At 40.4% G+C, this 24094-nt stretch overlaps 1 protein-coding gene across 8 annotated transcripts in view; it reads right to left on the reverse strand.

Annotated features, from left to right (window-relative positions):
- Window positions 1-19619, reverse strand: part of LOC128610390 (zinc finger protein 521) — a 138064-nt gene extending 118445 nt beyond the window's left edge. For 4 of the 8 annotated variants that reach the window (XM_053629672.1, XM_053629668.1, XM_053629671.1 and 1 more), the window contains exons 1-2: window positions 18771-19455; window positions 7446-7502 (exon numbers count right to left, since the gene is read on the reverse strand). In XM_053629672.1, the coding sequence (XP_053485647.1) occupies window positions 7446-7502; window positions 18771-18810 (97 nt within the window). In that variant the 5' untranslated portion in view covers window positions 18811-19455. Of the gene's footprint in view, window positions 1-7445; window positions 7503-18770; window positions 19456-19510 lie in introns of those variants that run through there. The other 4 variants (XM_053629674.1, XM_053629673.1, XM_053629669.1 and 1 more) reach the window with 4 other exon arrangements.
- Between the last annotated feature and the right edge of the window lie 4475 nt (window positions 19620-24094).

The raw sequence follows: 24094 nt of genomic DNA on the forward strand, positions 1-24094 counted from the left end.
TGATTTTTTTTTTTTTTTTTGTAAGTGTAAAGGCTCCTTTCGCAGTCTAGCAAGACCCACTGAGATCATTCCCTACCCTCATGAGCTAGCTTCCTCACACAAGCTGGCTTTTGGAGCCGTCAGGACCAATGGTGCGGGTGCTCAGCAAGAAGCAAGGTCATGGAGATCCAAGGGATTAGCGCTCAAAGTCAATACCGGGTTGCTCTCCGCCCAGGTTTAGAACCATTAATCCATTAGATCTAGACATTCTCCTACCTGAATCCCCCAAAGAGTGGCCAGGGGATCAATGGAACTCTGCTTAAGCTAACTGACAGCCAGGAGTCATGCTTCTCTCTATCAGCTTTTTTAGCACAGGGTAAAACGAATAACGAAATACAAAGAGCAGTTTGCTAAGCTTAGAGAAAACAGACTGGACATAATTGTTTTTCAGAGTCAACAGAACAGAAGATGTCCAAGTCGTTGGTACGCAAGGGTAATAAGCCATACAGTTCTTCAAATAAATTGAGGCATCGATAAAGAAGAGCTTTTATATACAATCTTTTTGAATACTGGTCATACCCTTGCAGATTCTAAGAGCAGATGTTCACCTGTTCACCAGGGGACTCGATCATTGTTTTCTGATTTAATTCTGTCCTCCAAAGTCAACGAACGTTGCCATTTCAGGTAAGTCCTGCAATATCATGTGCATGCTTTTGGTCATTCGTCAATGTCTGGCAAGACTGCTCGCTGCAGAGACGTTCTGGTGGCATTTATCACTCCAGGACTTTCATCTGGGGGTCAGGCTCTGATAGCTCCCTGACCAAATATTATTGAATCTTTTCTGCGCTTAAATATTTATAGTGGTTTAATTGATGTTCTCTTCTCAGCTATGGAGAGCTCCTGCTGTGGGGCCCCAGACCCCCGACTGAGCTCGCTCGCTGATTTCCCTCTACGGAGCCTCCCGCTGGGACCGAATGTTGAGGAGGAGGGGGCTGTCTTTGGCCTGGACTGTACCGCCAATCTGTCAAACCACCAGAGACAGGGGACGATGGAGAGAGACAGACTAAAACAAGAGAGGAAAAAGCGAGACAAATGGACAGACTGGAAGAAGGATATAAGTCTATGAAGGTTTTTGACTTACTCGCTGACTAGAGGATGTTTCAGTCTGGATATAAAGACAGAAAGAGAGACTATAGAGAATATAGCATGACTAAAACGAAATAAAAATATGTCAACATCCTGCTTGCAGCGCCATGTGATTCATATGTATTTACAGAACTGTTATATGAAATACTGCTGGAAAGGAAATCTTCACACATTGTGCTATGTATGTTATATATCTCCAAATATACCTGATATTTCACATTGCAAATAGGCTGCAAATGTATAAACAGACAGAGTAAACAAACAAACCTACAAATAAATAAATAAATAAATAAATAAATAAATAAACAAGTTTACAGCCCATTTTTCATACAAAAATTAAATTTAAAAAAAGTTGACATTTATATTTATTTGCAACATTTTTTATTTGCCACCTTTTGTGACATGAAGACTAATGGAAATAATAATAATAATAATAATAATTTAACAAATTTGTGTGAGCTTGTGATAAACCCGATGAAGTAAAACCAGTTCTTGGCAGTGCTCTCAGACTTCTGGTCTCTACTGTATTATGCCACTTGAGTATATCTAGCAGCAGCCATTAGTTCCAGAAATTTGACCCGGCTGTGCCATGAGCTGGAGTCCAGCATTAACAGCCCTTGAGCTGCAGTTCCTGAGAAAGCCCCGGGGAATCCACCATTGTATCTGGTGTACACTACTCCATCTAGCTAGCACTGCAGCTGATCAATAACCGCTAGAGCTAGATTCAAACATTCAGTATGAATACAGACCAAATCATGAGCCGCAGCCCAGTCCATTCACCACACACACACACATACACACACACACACACACACAATGGTAACTTTAAACACTATGCCGTGTTCTAGTCATAATATAAAACGACTTTTCCAAAAAATAAATAAATAAATAAATATTTTTCCAATGAGAATTTTATAAATCATAAATTACAGAGACGATATTCGGATCGTCCGTTTAAATTTCACGGTTAAAATTTAAAATCCGACGGTTTTTCCGCGGATCCAACATGGCCGATGAGCATCTGTTTTTGTTTTTATTTATTTATTTATTTATTTATTGTTTACATTTTATTTATTATATAAGAAGCTGCTGCTTGTTCCTGTAAATATAATTTTTTCATAATAATTTTTAAAAATTATTTATATTTATTCCGTTTCTTATTTATTTATTTTAAATTTTGCTATAAAATTAAAAGGACATGCATCACTAAGAAGTAAACAGGAAGTGTGTCAAATCTGAGCTCAAACCCCAGCGAACCGTCTTGATTTCGGTCTTAAAGCGATGAAATATTCACTTATTTGAACACACCTAACAACCAGGATGGACTTCACGTGCCCTTTTTCCTCTAATCATTTCCTCTCTCATTTTCTGAAACATTTCACAAGCACTGAACTCTCTCTCCAGCAGCTTTGCCCCAACCCCCCCCCAACTCCCCGGCCGAGCTCAAATTAAGAATTTATTTTAATCGGCGTGCGGCTCGACTCGACACATGTTGGCGTCTCCTGATCAAAGGTGTGCGCGTTTCCTTTTATTGCAGTCAGGGAGAGCTGACACACATGAGAGGACATTAAGATTGAATAACCTTCACACCAACACCCACTTCTCATTATGGGAGGAAAAAAAGATTTTTTTTTTTTAAAGGCAGAAAGAGAGAAAAGTTGTAAAACTTCTAAGCACCATTCACCCATGTGGGTCACCGTGAAGCACTACAGAGACCGAGACGGAGACAGCGAGTTTCTGATCGTCAGCAGTTATAAATGTCTAATCTCTTCAGATTTGATAAATACTGCAGATTAAATTGAACTAATTCTTGACTAAGATTGTCTAAGTGAAAATGAATAAATTTCTTTTAAATTCAGATGAAATAATAATAATAAAATAAGTTCACAGTCATAGAAAAACAACCCATAAACCCTGAGCTTCGTAACACGTTAAATTTGATTCTTTTTTTTTCTCTCTCCACCAAAAAGTAGGACCATTTGACCGGATTCATGTCCAATGAGTCATTTATGCAACAAATCAGAAAACATGCGCATTCCTGCATGAACAAATCCCTGTATCAAAACCAACAGATACACTAAGTTGAGTTCAGATTCAGCAGATTCAGATTCAGCGCACCTGATTTGATTCATTCAGTTCGATTCATTCAGTGTTACACTGAATGAATCGAATCCGGTGCGCTGAATCTGAATACACTGAATGAATAAAATCAGGTGCGCTGAATCTGAATACACTGAATGAATCGAATCAGGTGCGCTTAATCTAAATACACTGAATGAATCGAATCAGGTGCGCTGAATCTGAATACGCTGAATGAATCGAATCAGGTGCGCTGAATCTGAATACGCTGAATGAATCGAATCAGGTGCACTGAATCTAAATACACTGAATGAATCGAATCAGGTGTGCTGAATCTCAATACACTGAATGAATCGAATCAGGTGTGCTGAATCTAAATACACTGAATGAATCAAATCAGGTGTGCTGAATCTGAATCTACTGAATCTGAACTCAACTTAGTGTATCTGTTGGTTATTATTAGCTGATGAGTTCTTATGAGTTGATGCGTGTTAGAGGAGCGTAGAGGAACAGCAGGATGGCTACTGAACGATACTGCGTGCCTGGCTCCGGACATGTGGGCTATTGTATGAGAAGGATAAGAAGAAAAAAAAAAAATAGCGGGTACAGAGGGGATTTCCGGCAAATTTGTGTCTTGAGTGCATGCCAGGTGCGTACAGTATGCAGTTTCACCATTCATGAAGCGTTAAATGTGTTAAGTAATCCTTTACAAGTAAAAAAGAAAGATCTGGAAAAGACGTCCTTAACTCCAAAGAGTCCAAGAAAAAAAAAAATCTTCTGTACTTCTGTATTTAAAACAGATTGCTCCGTGTCATGCTACATATGGATAATGTTAAAGATTTTCCTCTCATAGCAAAGGCAAGAGGAGAAGAAAAATGCAACTATCAAAGCTATCAGGATGAGAGCAGGACCCCCACTTTCTCTGGTTCACGTCCTGACTCTTGCAGGAAGGAGATATACTACGGGACTAAGAGTCTTGCCGTGGCGCAGTCGCACAACAAAGGAAATGAATAATAGAGAGGCTGATTTCAGCAGAGCCAGAGGAGAGCGAGCTTCCCTCTCTATTCCCTCCCTCACTCTTTCTTTCCTCTGGCAGCGGCGCATTGATCTCTCGCTTCTCCATCTCTCATTCTTACTCCATATCCCTCCCTCTCTCTCTCTCTCTCTCTCTCTCTCTCTCTCTCTCTCTCTCTCGCTCTCTCTCGGCACCTTGTATTCGGCGATCTAACACGAATACAAGTCGATCCACTCTGGTTTAGCCAAAGCTGACATCCTATTTTACAGAATCCCTCAAACCTGATGCAGGGTGGAAAAAATCGAGGGAGCACAAAAAGAAAAGAAAAGAACGGGGGGGGGGGGGGGGGGGGGCTGTAGGAGTGCAGAAGACGCATGTGGTTATAATTACAGCCAGACAGCACAGCACTCCAGCCAGCTCTGGATCTTAAACACGCCTGACTTTGGAAAGAGAAAGAAGAAAAAGAAGAAAAGAAAAAAAAACAAAAACCCAGCTGAAAAAAGAGAAAATCTCATTAAATCCCTGATGCTACACTGTTCCTGAGCCTCATGCTAGGGGAGCGTGCACACTTTTCCAGAACGGTTTATTTTGTGACTAATTTCACTTTTCTTCTGGGCACGTGTCAAGCAGCGATGTGAGCTTTAGGCTCTTTTTCCTTTCTCGGTTGCTTTTCTCTCAGACTCGGCCACGGACGTACCTGGAGGCCAATTTACGAACTTCTCCTTACCACCAGGAGACTGTCGAAGGGAGCTTCTTTCTTTTTTTTCCACTGCATAAAAGTGCCAAAACTTTTGTTGTTGCTTCTTTATTTTTTCATTAGAAAAGTGAAACTGTGCTTTTTTTCTTTTTCTTCGTCTCCGTCACTTCTGCACCAGTAACAAAGTTTCCCTATGATGATTGGTTCCATATGGCGTCATTACAGACTGGTCATAATAATAATAATAATAATAATATCCATCCATCCATTCATCCATCCATCCATCCATGTTCCATACTGCTTATCCAACACAGGGTCGCAGGGATCCTGGAGTCTATCCCAGGAAACTCGGGGAACATGGAAGGGGTTCCAACCCATCACAAGGTACAATCACACACTACGGACAATTTGGAAATACCAATCAGAGTACAACACATGTGTTTGGACTGGAGGAGGAAACCAGAGTACCCACTGGAAACCCCCGAAGCACGGGGAGAACATGCAAGCTTCACGCACACAGGGCGGAGGTGGGAGTCGAACCCCCAACTCCGGAGGTGCGAGGCAAACATGTTAACCACTAAGCCACCGTGCCCCCCAATAATAATACTAAATATCAGGAAGAAAAAAAACATGTCTCAAAAATGTTTGGCTTTTCAAGAAGGCACGTTTTGAATTAGAAAAAAAAACCTGAACCCACCCCCTAAAATATCTCCAATAAGAATAAAACGGCTCACCAGAGTACTGCTTAAAGACCGCTTCCTGTTCTCTCTAGAGAATTCACGTTTATTAAAACACTTGTAAACTGGCACGGCGACGCAACGCCGAGGCCTGGTATCAAACGATTAGCAATTACTGTGTTATAATTATCACTTACAGTACATCGTTCATCAACACACGCTTCGATTTGCATCGGGTTGTCAAGTGAGCTCAAGCGCAGGGTGGTTTCTGACACGATAAAACCTACCGGTGTTTCTAGTAATGTGCAAAACGATGTTCCACGGCTGTGAATTATAGCCTGTAGAAGCCAGAATCACATGTTATATCCAGGAAGAAGTGCAAATATTACATGACTAGCAAGATAACCGCTCATATACGACAACATAACAGAAGCAGAATTTAGTTAACTAGTCAACCAATCAGGCAATTTAAATCCTCTTCTTCCTCGTTTAGTTTTTTTTGTTTACAGGTTTGCTAGCAACCCATCAGATTTGGCTAGTTAGATTCATGTACATTAGATCATGCTAGCTAGTCTAATTATCATCCATTCATTGCTAGCATCTAAACGACACATCTGAAAGATTTCACTTCATGCCATCTGACCATAGTGTTCAGTTCAAGTCAAGAGAAACCGGTGATGAGAATTGAGTAAAGGTCAGTTGTAATGGTTTTATTGATTATAATGGGAATTGTATTGGTTTTAATGGAAACTAAAATGGTCCCTGTGGTTCTCTAGTGGAAATTTGTTGCCTTTTATTGGTAGCATGTTATGTTTAGTGGAGACCGTTAAGGACCAGTAGTGGTAAAGGTTTGAACGGTTAGTAATGATGATGGTTTGTAATGGTATTTGTAGTGGAAACCATTAGAATTTCTGTGATGGTTTCTATTGTTTTGGGGGGGTTTTTTCAGCACGGGTGTTTTGACTTTAAACGTTTCAAATCGCAAACACCTTCTGAGGCTTGTACTACCTGTGTGTTTGCTTGCCTCTGTGTTTCTGTGTCAAAGACTTGAGCGCAACGCTGCGACGGCCATTTTTCAGCGGCGTCCAGCGGAAAACAAAGCGCCGATGGTTTTTCGCTCTACGCCGATGCCAGGCTTTGAGAAGGGGCCGGTGGTCCCTCGTGCCTGCTGGGCGAAGTCATCCATATCAGGTTTAAAATAACCACACATGAGACCTAACCTTTACACGAGACAAATGAAAGAAGAGCCGGGCTCGGCGCACGTCAGGAGCAGGCCTCATTCATAGGCGGGCCGGCCGAACGCGTGACCTGGATTAAAGCTCGCTGCCTGGAGGCCAATGCTGAATGTCACATGAGGTGACAGGAAGCATTCATCTGCTAAAACGCTGACACGGCAGCATCGAGACGGGTGGAGAGAGTCCGAAGAGAGCCGACGCGCACCGGTACACACCGTCATCTCATACACGGAGCACGCAAGAGCGTGGGAGTTAGTTAGCATAGCGAGATGAAACGCAAGCAGGTCTATGAGTTAGGTTAGCTTAGATTCGAGTTAGATCAGAACAGTTCTGATTATTGTAATGAGATTCATTTAGCTGTAGTGTAAGAGGAATAAAACATTTTGTTACAGGGAAATAATCAACATTACACCGCATTACCTCGTCCGGTTGTTGATTATTTTCCTGTAACAATACATGCCCAAGTGTTCCATTCCTGACATAGCTGTTTTGATCAACTCTTATACAACAGATGGACAAACTGATGGCGACAGTTTGAAAAAGCCAAAGGAAGAAAAATTAATAATAATAATAATATAGGAAGACACGACAAACTCCAAACACAAATGAAATATTACCGCTTTGAATGGCAGCCTGCCCAGGAGTGTGCTGTTCCTCCGTCACATTGTCTTCTACTGCCATGGAGGAAAGACAGGGAGAGAGAAAAAACACAGAATAAATTAGTCACTGAACACGCAAGCCCAGAATCCTTGGCAAAACAATCTCATCCTAATCTTCTGGAATCTCTTAAGCACAGCTTCAGTGTGTTGTTGTGGTTTTTGCATTGATATGCAGCCGGAGTTTTTTTTTTTTTTTGTATTTTTTTTTAATTTTGTGTGACTTTCTGTGGGTTTTTTTTGTGTGTGTGTGTGTGTGTGTGTTGTCGTTGTCGTTGTTGTTTTTTTTTTGGTTTGTTTTCGTCGGCCTGGTTCGGCTCGTTCGTATGCAGCAGGTTTTGCAGGGAGGCCCGCAGCCACCCACATAAATCACTTATCGAGTCGAGTAATAACACGATGAATTATAAAAAAATCCCCCCCAAACAAAGATCTCGCCGCATGGCGTGGCCTGCTGTCCAATACATGAATAACCCATCGGGTTTGTCTCGCAACAGTGCACTAACATTCTAATCATGAACCTCGATGCTGCAAAGAGCTACAAGAGCTGTGTACACAAATTGTAAAAAAAACAAAAAAACAAAAAAAAAAAACAAGAAGTGTGAGGTTGTCGAAGGTAACACTGCACATCCTGTCTGTTTGGAGCCTCATCACCTGCAGCACTTCTGCCTCCTGTCTTTCCATTAGCCAAGCCATGTCTGTGCATCCTAATGATTCTCAGCAACTGCTCGAGAAGCTACGCTGGTCCGCAAATGAACCCCCCCCCTCCTGCTTGTCGGCTATTTAGACAAATTCATTACACGGCAATCGAGCGCTCTTTGACGAGTGTACGGGGCGCTGGTTGTGGTTGCTCGCTGTAAAACTCTTTCATTAGAGGCTCCTTGCCTCACCGGCTAAAACTGGAAGCGCTCCTTGTCTGTATGTCAGGTGCGGCGAGCTAAATGGATTTTAGCAGCAGGATGAGAACAAAAGACTCCCACCTGCTCCATGGAAAATGAGGGTCTCCGGGAGGAGGCCTGCACTCCTCGCCACTCCTCTCCCGCCGTCGGAAAGCCGGCCTCCATTATGCCTCGTTCCCCATCTACCCTTTCATTTCCCGAGCGCGGCGAGTGGGAGTCGTGACAAGAGGGCCCTGCTGGGGGCCACCGGCCGCGCGGGAGGCCGTCTTGAACAGAGCCTTTTTAAAAAGTCCTCCATTTGACATAATTAAGTCAGAGGCTAGTGGTGCTGGAGTAGGTGTGCTGCGCGGGGAAAAACGACAGGGCAGCGGCAGGCAAGCTGCGTCAAACTCGCTTTTCCTCCGAAAAGCTCGGCGGGATCTTGAGTCAAAGCTTGCTGAGGAGAGCAATCAAAATTCTGACTGGTTGGATCATTACAGTGTTTTTTTTTTTTGTTTTTTTTTTAGTGCCAGGCTGACTGCAACCATTCAAAAACTATAAGAAGTCTCATTTAAGCGGAGCCAACTTTTAGACAGGAAAAGTTAGTAAGCTCTTCAAAAGCCATGTCATAATAGAATGTTCAGCACGCCACTGGTTCTCAGGGAACCCCATGAAGCATAGTCAGGGGGTACGTCGTTTATTTTTACCTTGTTACAACAATGGAAATCACAACCCACCATGGTCAAAGCTATTTAATGTAGTATTGAGTTCTTATACTTTCATGAATAGTAAGCTGCCACGGTCAGATGCGATTTCAATAACGGGCCATATTTGAATAGTCGGATTGTGTTTGGAAAATTATTTCACAGTTAAAGGGGTCCCTTACAGCCAAAAAGTTTGAGAACGCCTTCAGTACAAAATCTAGATATTTATCCTAAGCGTTTATGTAAATGAGTTACCTGAAGGCAGCTCATTGGACCAGAGCGAAGCTACGTGGATAGAGAAATTACCTCAGAAAAGGAATAATTATCACACAGTTACATAAAGCTTTCATTTTATTTACTCTCTCTGGTCCGATTAGTGAATTGACATCAGCCTGTTTAACTGGTCATGCGATTTGAATGGGGTTTAATCCAAATCTCAGTATAGCCTATAACCAGACCGAATGTGCTCCGTCTGTGGAAGTTTCCGAACTAAAACCCTCCACAGCTGCAATAAACGACTCAAATATTACCGTAGACATTTAACTAACGAGCCTAATATTTGCATACACGGATTATAATCGGAGGGGGTCCGTGAGATTTATTTTACAGATAAAAAGGGGTCCCTGTCGGCAAAAAGTTTAAGAACCCCTTCACTACACAGTGTGTGACATTTTGTAATTGGTCATCATTTCTATAGAAGGAAGCAGGAAACCAGTCACGAGCAAAGTTATGACACAAATTGAGACCGGCTTGATGTCCAAATATTCCTCGGCGAAAAACAGAAGCACAGCTTGCGCCCGTTCACGTGAGCTAAATGAATTTCTGTGGCACGCCGGAGATCGGCGCACGCAGGAGCGTTTTCAATCCGGACAGGAGGGGGGTTCTTAATAAATCCCCCACAGCCAAATGGGAGATGGGAGTACGGAGAGTTCATAGTTTTGTTTTGATTACCATCCCTGTTGGTGAGAACCGGGGAGTTCAGGCAGAAAATTCCTTTTAATGACACGATCAGAACTTTTGCATTATGGCGGTAGAACAGTCGTTTGTCACCACAGCGCTCTCATTAAAAAAGTTTCTGTCGTTTTCGACTGAACTGCGTATATTCAGGGCCGGGTTTTTTCTTATATACAGCACATAAATTCCTTCTCAGTTGGATGTTGTGATGGTTTATCCTGCTGGGGAAGTGATTAGCCATTAACAGTAGCGAAGATAAAGACTACTGCACAACCTGCCATACTGTCTCACGCCATCGATGGGCACACGTGGAGTTATGAACATGAAACCTGAGGCAGAGGCGCAGAACTAAAGAGCAAACGGTGCGTTGGAGATCGGAAAGTAAAGTAACGTTGGGATTTGAGGGCCTTAATAAAAAACGAAAATGCAAAATGTAAAGCCCTCATGGGAAATGTGCCGATAGGCGTGTTACGATACAGTAAGCTGATTAAGCAGTTTCGTTCACGATTCATTGGTCCTACAAAAAATTGGAGTAAATATGGTTCTGTATCTTAGGTTCATAAAATGTGTAAAGAAAATGAATAATTTATATATATATATATATATAAAAAACATTGGAAACTCAAATAAGGGTTTCCATCAGGGGTCAGTAACTGGTGGGAAGTATTTTAGTAAGCAGAACTGAAAAAATACTATAGCAGAGCATTCAATATCTGAAAAAATTGCCCGTGTTTTAGTTTTCTAAACATCTCAACTTCTGTATCAGATCCTCTGTAACAGTTTATCCAATCACATGCATAAATTATTCAGCTGAAAAGGGGCACATTTTCACTGATTTTCATAGATCTATCATTTCTTTTGCCCTCTCTGGTCTGATAAGTGAACTAAAGACATGGCTTGTACCCAAAAAAAAACCAAAAACAAAACAATTCGAAGACAAAAACAGAATGATTAAAAATGACTGGACAGAAAAGTATGTGTCTATTCTCTACTTCGAGTTCAAAACAAATGTGTTTCGTCCGTGTGATGTTTTCTGTGCAACCCTCTGCAGGCTGGGTCATGAGGTCATACCCTGTGACTCACTCACACAGACATGCAGTATACACACACTCATATCTGTTCCCACATTGACTTGCTGGACTTTTTTTTTCCCTGGATGTAGTCAGTACAGCATGACGCTAGTGATTCTCCTGCACAGCAGAAATGCTTTGTTTTTGCGTATTTTTGATGATTAAAATGCTACCTCGCCCATGCAATTGATTTCAAAGCAAAAAAAAAAAAAAAAAAAAAAAGACAACACAGTTGTCCTACTTTATTCTCTTATCTCAACTCACTTCTCTATATTTATAGCCTACGGAATCCTAAAACTGCACCTTATTTACAGAGTTATTCAAATGTACCAAATATTCTTCTGTTATTTTGCTACCTGTAAGGTTTCTGTAATTAATAGTGCAGTCAGTGATTTTAAAAAAATACAGCTCCATCCATTAGTGTTTTCCCCAAAGCCACACCTTCAAATTAGGCCAAAACGCCAGAATGCGAATGCAACACGACTGAAAGGTGATTAGTTAGTAATTGATAAGAACCTGGGAATCCACAGAGACCAAGGTTTCCCTCCATATTGATATTTTATAGAAGCTGCCTGAATGTGAGGAGAAACTAGTTCTGATTTTTTTTTTTTTTTTTTTTTTTTTTTTTACTATTTAACCCATTTAAAAAAAAAATCACTGACTCTACCTTTAAACCATTTACGTCAAACACTAAAAAAAAAAAAAGCCTGGGATTTCTTGTCATGTTTCTTCTCACTTGCCACTTCCTGGGTTTTGAGTTTAAAGAGGCATAAAAACTTTCAAATAATAACAGTTATGATTTGTGGTTATATATATATATATATATATATATATATATATATATATATATATATATATATATATGTGTGTGTGTGTGTGTGTGTAAGTTTCAATACACATTTTATGGTTTGATGGTTGATATGCTGAGGTAAATTATGTATTAGTCTTTCCATAAAAAAGTCCAGTTAGACCTTTAAATAAACACACGGGACAGCTTCAGATGATTCCCTCAAGCTGAAGTATAAACTCTTATAAACATTTGCAGAAAGTATAAAAGTAGAAGAAAGATTCACGAAAGAAAACATAAAAAGACGTCTTTCTCAAGTCACACGCTGATTTCAGCTCCTGGTGGTAAATTAGTGTCTTTTTCACCAAGGAACCCAGGAACGTTGTAAAACATTAGCTAAGACTAACCAACAACATTCCTAATCTCTCAAAAGTCAGCTAGCATGGTAATAACACTGCCATATAAACTAGCCGAATGCTATTTACTAGCTGTTGCAATACGGACTGCATGTACACAGCGGCAGATTGACTGCGGTGATGTGTATTAGCTCTCGTACTCGCTGTCTCATAATCACTATCTGTTAGCATTTAGATTTGTTTGGAATTTAGATCAACGCCTTGAAGCTAAATGCTAAAAACAAATATGCTAGTAAAAATGACTGCGGTTTGAACAAGCAGTGAAGAGAAAGTGGAGATATTTTTAATGTCGGAATGGCGGAAGTAATGGTCGTAATCAAGAAACCATGATGAAACCGAAGACTTCTGTGAGAAAGAGAACTGTTGCGTTGTTGAACGCAGCATGCCGAGTTAGCATGCTAACAAAAGGAAACTTCGGGCAACATGATGCATTTCTGAGTGAAGTGTTTTTATTCAGTGAATGTATAAGATGGAGAGGGGAAGATAAACATCATAAGATATTGTTGGTTAACACTGCGCCCCCCCCCCCTTTTTAAACCCTTTTTATGCCTGATATTCTTGAGTAAGGTTAAAAAAAAAAGTTCATCTTTAAAGATGACTAACTACAGCCATCTCCGTACCGCCATCTTATAGTAAGTCCTCGTCAGGAAGACTTCGAGCCGCCCTTCACACCAGAGAGACGCTCATACAGCTGTTTTTAAACAATAAAGGGATGTTAGCGGAGCTGAACGGCGGGAAAAACCAGAGGGCTGACCACGAGAGAAGCCCTCATGAGGCGAATCACCACTCAATTTAGAGCAGGGCACGACGGGTCACGCTGCCTCAATTAAGACTCGGCGCTAAGACGCCAAAAACAGGACATCCTCACAAGTAGCTACTGAATTCACATACTGCTGATCAAAAAAAAAAAAAAAAAATTCAAAGAAAGAATCTAGCCTGCAATTATGCACATTATAATTCACCGGAATTGGTGACTCGTACAATGGCTTTTTTCCTCATTAGCGCTGGTAGCATTTACGTCTTTCTGTTCCTGTAAAAAAATATGTGGTGATCATTAGGACATTCCGCGGTACTGTAATAATACGCGTTAGAAAGACGCATGACCTTCACGGTAAGTAATATTAAAGGTTATTATTTTCATCTAACGCAAATAAAGCCATGGCAAACGAACAATTTCATTATTAATTCATACCAATCTCATTAGCGGCCGTAATAAAAGCAACAACACAAGATAATTTAACATATTTGTTAAGATGATCATTCTTAAATACTATGCGCTACATGCGCACAGACTCCCAGCTGGACCAGTGAGAAATTAGAAAAGGAGGGAAAGAAAAAAAAAAAGAAAAAAGAAAAAAAAGACAGCCACCTACAATGACAAAAAAGAAAGAAACTAAGGGGGGAAAGAAAAAAAAAAACAGAAAAATCGGCCAGCTCCCGAGACACCATGAACAACTTACAGAGGCGAGTGTCATGAGAAGTGACAGCTCTGCTAATGGGATTTTTTTTATGGTTCTCTGACAGTTTTCTTAATGACAATGACATTTTTTCCCTGTAATATAAAGAATATTGATGGATGGTGTTATTACATGCTTATAACCGTGAATACATACATCGCAATTCTAAAGCATGCAAATACAATACTGCATTAAACTCAGTACGATCACTAAGTTCAATATTAACCCCTTCATGTCTCAGCTCGTTATTCAATGATTCATCACATTAGGAATAAAAACACGTCCTGTTATCACAGGGTTGAGTGAAGAAATGTGATCATGAGATTTTTTTTCCAAAAATGGCACAAAGCAGCCATTTGACATGTTGTGTATATATGAAAGAACAACACTTATGCGTATATAGAGTTACATTTTATGTCGTGGAACATCTACAAAACAAATGAGGTCCTGTGATCTCTCGAAAAACAGCGCCGTTCCCTCATTAGACTCTCTTATTATTATTATTATTATTATTATTATTATTATTATTATTATTATTATTATTTCTCTCTTGAATTTAATAAGAAGTCTTCTGTACTGATTTAGGAGTTTCCCCATAGAGGAAAGCCTACTGACTGGTACAATATGCTAACGCTGGAAAGTCCTTCCATAAATGTTATTTCCTTACAGAAAAGAAAGCAATTCTTGGCTGTTACTATAGAAACGATGATGCATTCGAACGAGCATGTTAATATAAACCTGCGATTTGAATTGCTCTGTTTTATTCTGAGGATATTCTGTAACTACCGTTAAACTATTAGGAAAGGTGTGTAGAGAGCGAGGGAAGTAAATCTGGACCGGCGAACATGTCCGGGGAGTTTAAGGGGTTAAGAATTAGTGCACACTAATTAGTTCATTTAGAGTAACTAAAGCAAACTGTGAGAAATCAGTGTAGAAAAACCTTCCGATCAAAAATCAGGAGCATTGGATAAAGGGAATATTTCACCACAAAATAGTACTTAAACATGGAAGAGAATCGCTATTAAGCGACAGTTTTGAAAACGTAAACTGTAAAGGCATAGGTCTGAATGATTATAGTGCAAAAAGTGACGTTTTTGCTTCAGGACTTTCTTACGTTCTCATGTGATTTGTTTATTTTCCAATCAGAGTTTCTCAGGATTCATTCATTTTCGCATGTGATTCTTTACGAGTCACTTATTCTGCCATGTGATTCTCATGTGATTCGTGTATATTTTTCCGACCAGATTTTCTCACGATTCATTTATTTTCGCATGTGATTCTTTACGATTCATTTCTTTTAACGTGATTCGCATGTGATTCATTTATGCTCGCATGTGATTCTTCACGATTCATTTCTTTTAACGTGATTCGCATGTGATTCATTTATGCTCGCATGTGATTCTTTACGATTCATTTATTTTAACGTGATTCGCACGTGATTCGTTTATTTTCGTATGTGGTGCTTTACGGTTCACTTATGTTGACATGTGATTCATTTATTTTCACGCCATTCTCGTGTGATTCACTTCTTTTCCCAGCAGAGTTTCTCACGATTCATTTATTTTCACGTGATTTTCATGTGATTCATTTATTTGAACATGTCATTCATTTATTGTCATGTGATTCGTTTTTCACGTAACTCTTGTGTAATTCATTTATTTTCCCATCTAATTTTCTCATCATTCATTCATTTTCACATGCGAGTCTCATTATGATTCATTCATTTTCATACGTGACTTTTCTCACCGAATTGATGAATCATTTTTCACAAGTCGGGAATGTCTTTAAATTTTTCACGCGATCACACATTATCCACATGATGTCATGTGTTTCACTTGCCACTTGCGGTTACATATTTCTCGTGTAATTACATGTGAAATGCATGTGATCTGAGTATTTTGTGACATTAAAAAGGCAACAATACACCGATATATATACCCCTACTACAGTATAATATACTCTAAAACAATAATACTGTATAATCTGTGCCACAATGTGAGGTTCCTAAATCCCGACCTTTCCTGTTTAACTTTGAACGTTTTCAGCTTCAGCCTCTGTGCATGCTAGTGTATGGAAGCGGCGTATTTTTCAGGTGCATATGACACCGGAGCAATTTCATGGCACCCAAGACACAGCAGATAAATGGCGCAGAAAATATATTTATGTATGTAGGATTCCCTGCTAATAAAACCCGAGCATTAGTGGATGGGCGCACGCTGGTGTCCGATGATCACATGCCACAGCTGTGTTTCGGTAAAAAACAGAAGGGACAGAGAGAGAGAGAGAGAGTGCGCGAGAGAGAGAGAGAGAGAAGGGATAGAGGAGAAAGAGAAAGAGCAACGTGGCAGGCGTCATGCATTCCAGAGCGACACAGAAGATCCAACTTGGCGACAAAGCATCGGGAAGATGGAATGACAGGAAGTATGTATGTATGAGTGACGCAGTAAGGCAGGACTGGGTAAATGTCAGACACCGAGGTTGAAGTGTTTGCATACAAGCGGATGATGTATGGCCTCCGTCTGTGCCATTTATTCCCTCAAGCAATAACGCCATCGCCTCTGTCTTACACTCTATATTGAAATGGGTGGGGGGAAAAATGGCTTTTGGAATTCCACTGGGATCCACATGTGCAGTCTGGGATGCTCGGGGTCACGTTTCACGTAGAACTTTCTTTCTGCTCAGAGATTTACTTAACTTCCATGGCGTCCGGTTCAGGGGTTCTCAAACTTTCAAATGGATACAAAATAATATTTTATCCATTTACTAGTCGTAGAGCTGGTTACTCCTGAACTTCCCACCATTTGGATTAAACCCGTTCAAATCAAATGACTAATAAGTATAAAAACCCAATAAATATATGTAATAAAATATTATAGGATAATGGTGTGTTGAGATTCTGACCCCTGGTGGACACCCCACAACCCGTCCCCCGTCCCCCAACCAGTGGACTAGTCCATATGAGATTTAACCTGGCTGGAATCTGAATGAAGTCTGCTTTATTGTAAACCCAGAATCCAAAATCAGAACCAACGAAACAAAACTTTCCAAGAACCAATAAAAGCTCAAAAAATATATCGACGACGAGTTTCGAATGCATTTCCTGGCACACGCGTGAACCTCTCTCTGCCATTAATTAGACGTAAAAACACGGCCCCCGGATCACGTAATCTTAAAAAAAAAGGTCAAAATTTTAAAAGGCGCAAGCAAAATTAAAAACGCGATCCATCCCACCACCACGATACATCCGACTTCACACAGATCTCGAGTCTTGGATTACGTGTGTCTCTAAACGACTTGCCACGAATCTAAAGAGCAGACGAGATTCCCGCTTCGCCCCAGCGTGTGCCTGCTGTCCGTCAACACGTTTCGTGTAAGAACGGAGAGATGCGATCGTGGTCGTATTCTCTTCTCCCCCGTGGCATTCATTTAAAATGGTGGCTGGAAGAACACGCCGCAGACCACGTAATCTTCCTTTCAGATGAGGACTTCCGAGAACGAAAGGGGTGTAGGGGGATAAATAAATAAATAAATATATAAATAAATAAATAAGGAGGAGAACGAGCAGACAACAAGCTGGGAATGTGAAATCGGCAATTATTTGCTGAGCGAAATATAAAGCCTGCCAGATGAACTGGAGCTTAGCCATGAATACCAGTGGCTACCCTCAAAGGCTACAGGGGGAAAAAAGTCTGCATTCGATTTACTTTACCGCCTCTGTGTGTGCGTGTGTAAGATTAAAGAGAAGTCTTTCTAGTCTTGTTGGGAAACATGTGATTATGTGTGATTAAGCCCAAGTCCTTAAAGCCTGTGTTTGCATCTAGAATAGTTGAAAAAAAAAAAAAAAGATTGACAGTCATGTATCTGTCTGCATGCAACACTTTTCCAACACGCAGCCTGTCGTAAACATCACAAAACTTAACACATCACTTCGCTGACGCGCGGTAACGTTCAGAAAACCTCCTATATTATCCAGACTAACTAGTCATTAATCACCCATGAACCCCGCGCACTCACTCACTCACTCACTCACTCACGCACGCACGCACACACACACACTCAGACGTTTCCATTCTTTTCCACCCGAGTGAAGCATCCTCTGAAAACGAGCCTCATAAAACTCAGAAGTGTACGTCAGAGTCCAGCACAGCCTTCATGACTCTTCTCGAACGCCCGATCCAGCTCATCAGCTCACTTATTCAGTGTGTCAGAGCAGGAACTCACTAAGACTGTCTTGGTGATCCTCAAAATAAACCAAAACATACACACACACACACACACACAAACAAACAAAAAAAGGCATGCGCCTACTCTTCTAAAAGTCATGTGACATGACCAAGCTGATCTTATGATCCAAATTCAAGGGTGATTTAGGTTTAAACTTCTAACCTTTTGACCTTAACCTCAAAACTCTGCATAGGTCGAATTCGCAACTGGCATCTCTCCAATGCGTAAAGTTTCCCCTGCTCCAGAATGTTACATGTTACGAGTTTGCAAACCACAACCAAATGGGTGCCAAGTCCCAGTCCAAATAAATGCAGCCCCTCATTATTTACAATACGCACGCGCTCAATGGTCTAGATAAACATCTACACAGCCCAGTGTTAGAAACTGCGATGAAGTCGGAATTCCGCTACAGAGAGACTCTGAGTGAGAGAGTGAGAGAGAGAGAGAGAGAGAGAGAGAGAGAGAGAGAGAGAATTTTTTTTTTAATGTCCTCTTAGAAGGAAAATTGTAAACACCACCAAAGTTACAAAGTCCTACAGGCACTTTGGAGTATTATTGGTGTAAAATGATGCAACACGCACAGCCTTTACGCAACGCGCGTCGCCTCAAACCTGCAACCAAACCAAAGCGCGTCTGTGCGCCGTGAAAACGTTTCACCGCACCGCATGCATTCAGGTGCAGGAGAGAGCAGGCGAGGCGAGGCGAGGCAAAGGCGAGGCAAAGGCGAGACGAGGCAAGGCAGGGCTGCTACTGTCTGCTAAAATCCGCTCGGTGTCCGCGGCGAGAAAGCGGCACTTACCTCTGAGCGATCTTGGCTTGGCTTGCTTGCGGCGCGACATCCTACAGAGAAGCGGCTCGGGCAGAAGACGCTGATCGGTGGAGAATTTAGCGCAAGAACATCGCAGAGAATCGGCTCGCAAAACGCGCTTTGGGTCGTGGGGGGGCGCGGGGTGGGGGGGTTTCTACACTTGGCGCCTTGTTTGTTTGGTTTATTTGGTTAGAAAATCCGATTCGTGCCGCCTATTTCAGTGTCGGGAAAAGTGCGGGCACGGGAGTCGCGGAGAATCCGTCGTGCGCGTCCATGTCCTGTGCGAAACGCGTTGATTCCCGACAATAATGATCTGATTGACGCAAAGGAGTTGTAGCTTTACGCGTGGATTCTTGGCACGGCGCGCGAAAAAAAAAAAAAAAAAAAGACAATGCGTGCTGAAAAGAAAAAAAAAAGATGTATTAAAAAAATCAAAATGAGGAACACAATTTAAAAAAAAAAACCCGTAAAAATGACAAACACTTTTTCCTCCTTTGCTTACATTCGTCTAAGTGTTAAAAACTATTTTCCCCCTCACTCCCGTTTTCTAATAATCTATTCATAATTATAATAATCTAGAGCTACGAATCGGGGGGTTTCAAAAAAAGTCTACGTCTTAATTGCTTTTTCTTCCTTTACACAAAAAAAAAAAAAGCAGAGGAGGAAAAAGCAGACAGAGAGAAAGAGAGAGAGAGGAGAGGAAGAAGACTGCGCGCTCGCTCGTCACCAACCTGCGAGGTGTCGGACTGCGCCGCCGCTCCGGTAGTCCGGTACATCATAATGGAAAATGGAAGCGAGGCCCCCAAAGCCATGAGGACGGCTCCAGAGGGGGCCCGAGCCCACAGGGACGCGCGCGCTGCGTAATCACGGAGGAAATCATTGTCGGCCTGCCTGCCTGCCTGCGCTCGCGCGCACGCACGCACACACACACACACACACACACACACACACACTATACTACACACACAAACACACTATCTACACACACACACACACACTATACTACACACACACACACACACACACACACACACACACACAGAGGGTATGATTAAAATCCGAGGGGCGGCAGCAAAACGCGGACGCGCGCGGTCCGATCCGGATCAGGATTCGGCTCCGTGACACACACGGGTTGCCAGATTGACGTTTTTCTTTACTTCAACGCAAGATATTAATCCCTCCAATTGTAACTTCCATCACCATCAAATATTAAATTACATTACATTACATAATGTTATTATTATTAATATTATTATTATTATTATTATTATTATGAGTTAAAAAATCTCAAAGCACCTTATGTAAAAAAATAACAACCAAACTAACAGAATGAAACAATAAACGATAAATATAAGGATAAAATAATTTGAACGTGAAGATAATTTAAAAAAAAAAAAAAAAAAGAAGCAAGAACAAGGGGTGTCGCAGTCACGGTGGAGATAAATGTGAAACAATTAAGGAACAACAGCGTTAATAAAACATGATAAATATCACTGTGATTTATGAAGAATGATATGATTACTTTTAGGATAATTCTTCTTCAATTTTTGATGATTCATATTCAGTATTAATTAAGAAACATCCTCCAAATTACATTGACTACACACTGACTCACCCTTTTAATTATATGTAATACATTAACTTTATAAGTGCACAATTCTGACCCAATTACTGTACCGCACAATTACACACACACACACACACTCACTCACACACACACACACACACACACACAGAAGGCACAAGACAGCATCAGTCTTTCAGTAAGTCGTGATGGGAGGACAACATTCAATACTTTACTCTTTTTTTATAGACGCTACATTATTTTAATATAACTAGAAACTCACTCACGGGCCGGATTCAGCCCACCAGTAGACTGTTCTGTGCTGAGAACATTATAAAATCATATATATATATATATATATATATATATATATATATATATATATATATATATATATATATATATATTCATTCATTCATCATCAGTAAGCACTTTATACTGGTCAGGCTCATGGGTTAGGGTCATGGTGGATCCAGAGCTTATCTGGGGTGCCAGTCTATTACAGGGCATCATGAACACAGACTTTCACACCTAGGGACAATCTTAGGTGGAGGAAACATGGATGAGAAGAACAGCTAAAACTCCAAAAATACAGGAACCCGAACTCAGGCTCAAACTTTGGAGCTGTGAGGCGGAATAACAATATCAAATAATATCTGGTCATTTTCCAACGATTGGATTTAATGCCTTTATAAAGCACAATAATGAGTCTGAATAAACGTACCAAATAAATGCTTACTCTGAATGCATACTGTCAGTTCATCTGTACAATGTGATTTAAAAAAAAATTTAAAAATAAAAAAATAAAAATAAAAATGGGGGTATACATATGATCTGGCAACCTTCTGCAATGCTCTTTCCTCTCAGTCAGTCTGCAGCTTTCAGCAGATGGATTGGTCCCCCTTCTGGCAGGAAAAGCACTGCTTAGAGGCAGTTTATTCCAAAAGCGGACTGTAAATTTTATTTAAACTCTAAAAAAAAAAAAAAAAAAAAAAAAAGATGGAGTCCTGTATAGATACAGGATTAGAATTTCACTATACATTATGTAGGACACTGTAGGAGTATATCTGCTGAGATTTGTTCAATAAAAGTTCACTTCAGCTCTGTTTATGGGCTAAACAATTGCACAAAAGCAAGAGATTTCACTCAGATGTTGTTCTTGGAGCTAAAAGAGCATTTTTTTTAATCATGACACGTTTTAAATTCAGTCGATTTGATTTTGTCCCAAAGCCGTCTGACAGGAATAACACGCCTAACGTGTTCTCTGTATCGGATTATACAACGTAGATTCTCTAAAAAAATAAATAAATAAATAAATAAATAAACCTGGGATTAAAGAAAACGACTCAGTTATACGTCATCCGATACCGTCCTCCTATTGGTGGATTTTAGACAAGCGTCACAGCGTCGGGATTTTAATTAAAAAAAAATAAATAAATAAAAATTTTCTGACACGACTGCCATTGTCGATCGTCTTTGGACACGATGGCATTAAATCGTTAGATCAGATTATGTGATCTAAGACCAGCGACCAGAAACGGCTACGTAGCAATTAACAAGATGTCTGTTCTAGCAGTATTTTAATACTTGAGTTACTCTACAATAACACAAGCTCACTTGGAATTCAACACACTTTTTCACGTGTGAAATTCCAGCCAGTTGTCAGACAGAGGTGTCGGAAACTTCTAATGAAGAACGACGATGACGGTGAGGCCGGTGGAGGTGTCTCCCTTCAGGTTTTTGGTCTTTTCTTAGCGGAGCACGAGCTCATTTCACCTGTCCAGGCTTTACACCCCATCTATGTGAAAATGAGGCCTAGAAAGGACCTCCTGCAGAGGGGATCACACTCTTACCTCTCACCCCTGGGGACAGTTAGATCACTCTGTCCTCACCCGTACCTCAGAGCTTATTACAATACGACTGCAAGCGAACTTCGGATACAGAGAGTCACCCTTTTAATCCGGTGTGTACTTTACGATTCAGAAATAAACATTTATGTCCCGTCAGGTTTGTGAAAAAGCCTCCGTTTATTGCTATAAATGGAATATTATACGGCAGTGCTGTTGGATTCTTCATTCTGATTGGTCAGAAGGTTTGGATTGATTTTCAATACTCTGACAATAGTTCCTACTAGTAGCTGCAAGGCAAATCACAGGTTTCTATCAATGTCCTCGTTCTAATACTTTATTGCTTATTTAATAGCAACTCAAAACAGGAAGTTTTCAGTAAGGAGATGTTTATTCAATGTTTTTTTTTTCCGAAGGAGTTTCAAGTGTCAGTGCTTTGTAACAGCTGGAAGTACAGCTGTAACTTTAAGTTTGCTGACATGAGTCTTCAGGACGAATCAATTCACACTATGTGTGTTGTTGTTTTTTTAGAGACATGACAAGCTGCATTTCTAACTAGAAAAGAAATAAAAAAAAGAAACTGCTCTAACTTGTTTCCTTGATGTTCCACAACATTAAATGTAACCGTAAACGGATAAAACTTGACTTCTTTCATTCTTTGTACCAGAGGCCAAAAAACCAGAGGTTTTGGGGGTGCCTGTGTTCAGCACTGACTTTATTTGTGATGAAACAACGGCTCATATGAAAGCAGACACTCGGGGCTTTAGGAATTTGCAGTTTTTATGCGTATATATGTTTTTTGTTTTTTAACCTAGCCTACTAGGTTTACATGCTATAATTTTATCGTGACAGTTGTACACAGTGTTTTCCTACCCCCCTAAAAAAAAAAAAAAAAAAAAAAAACGTCAGTTTGATCTCCGTAGCAGTTTTATTGTGGACAGGTGGGGATCATTTGCCGAGTCGTGATACTCTACACACAGAAACCCAACAGTGTCCTGACTAAACTTCTAACAGATTTGCAGCGATAAAACAATTCGCGCCAAGTCGATTTCCATTCCAGCGGCGAAACGGAACGCCTGAGCACTGTGAGAACGCGGTTAATAAATATAAGCAGTCATTGTTGGCAAATTGCTGTTGTAGAAGAGGAATAAAACACTTCAGGATGTACTGTTAATGAACAATAATCAAGTGATAACAGTGATGCGTTTCAAATTGCACCATATCACACCGCCCTGATGTTAACGCTTTCCTGTAACTGCACTACCCTATGTGTTGGGTTTTTGTTCTGGTTTGCTTATTTATTTATTTTTAAACATATTAAGCCTATTTTACTTTGAGCTCTACAGAATCCTATGTTATTATTAGCAGCATCCTACACACTCAGTGTTCCCGTTGTGTACTAAACTGAACTACTGACCATCCCAGTAGGTAGTTAGAACATAATGAGCAGAATATTGTGTATAAATATAAACTACAGACTGCGGGATTATACAAATTACACAGAAACTATGCTGACAGCTTTTTATTTTTAAAAAAAAATAATAATTAAATAAATGAAATGAACAGTGATGAGACATTCTTAGCACTTTTACTTGTTAGGCATTGTGCTTTATACATATTTATATTCCCTTTTTTTATTATTCATTTATTCTCCATACGCAGTGTACGTGCGTTATGTAGATTATATCGAATTTTCTCTTCACATCCATCATCGAGCGTCTGTTGATTCTGCATTTAATCTGCATATTCGTCTATAATTGAAACATCACTTAATCTTCTTTAATGCTTTCGTATCGGTTTTAAGATGAAAACTGTCTGCTAAAATGTGGGGGGGAAAAAAAAATGTCTTCTAAATTCAATATGACTAACATTTTCTCATGCATGCATTGCACAGATAGAACTAA

Source organism: Ictalurus furcatus, chromosome 7 (assembly GCF_023375685.1).
Source record: "Ictalurus furcatus strain D&B chromosome 7, Billie_1.0, whole genome shotgun sequence".
Classification (NCBI taxonomy): domain Eukaryota; kingdom Metazoa; phylum Chordata; class Actinopteri; order Siluriformes; family Ictaluridae; genus Ictalurus; species Ictalurus furcatus.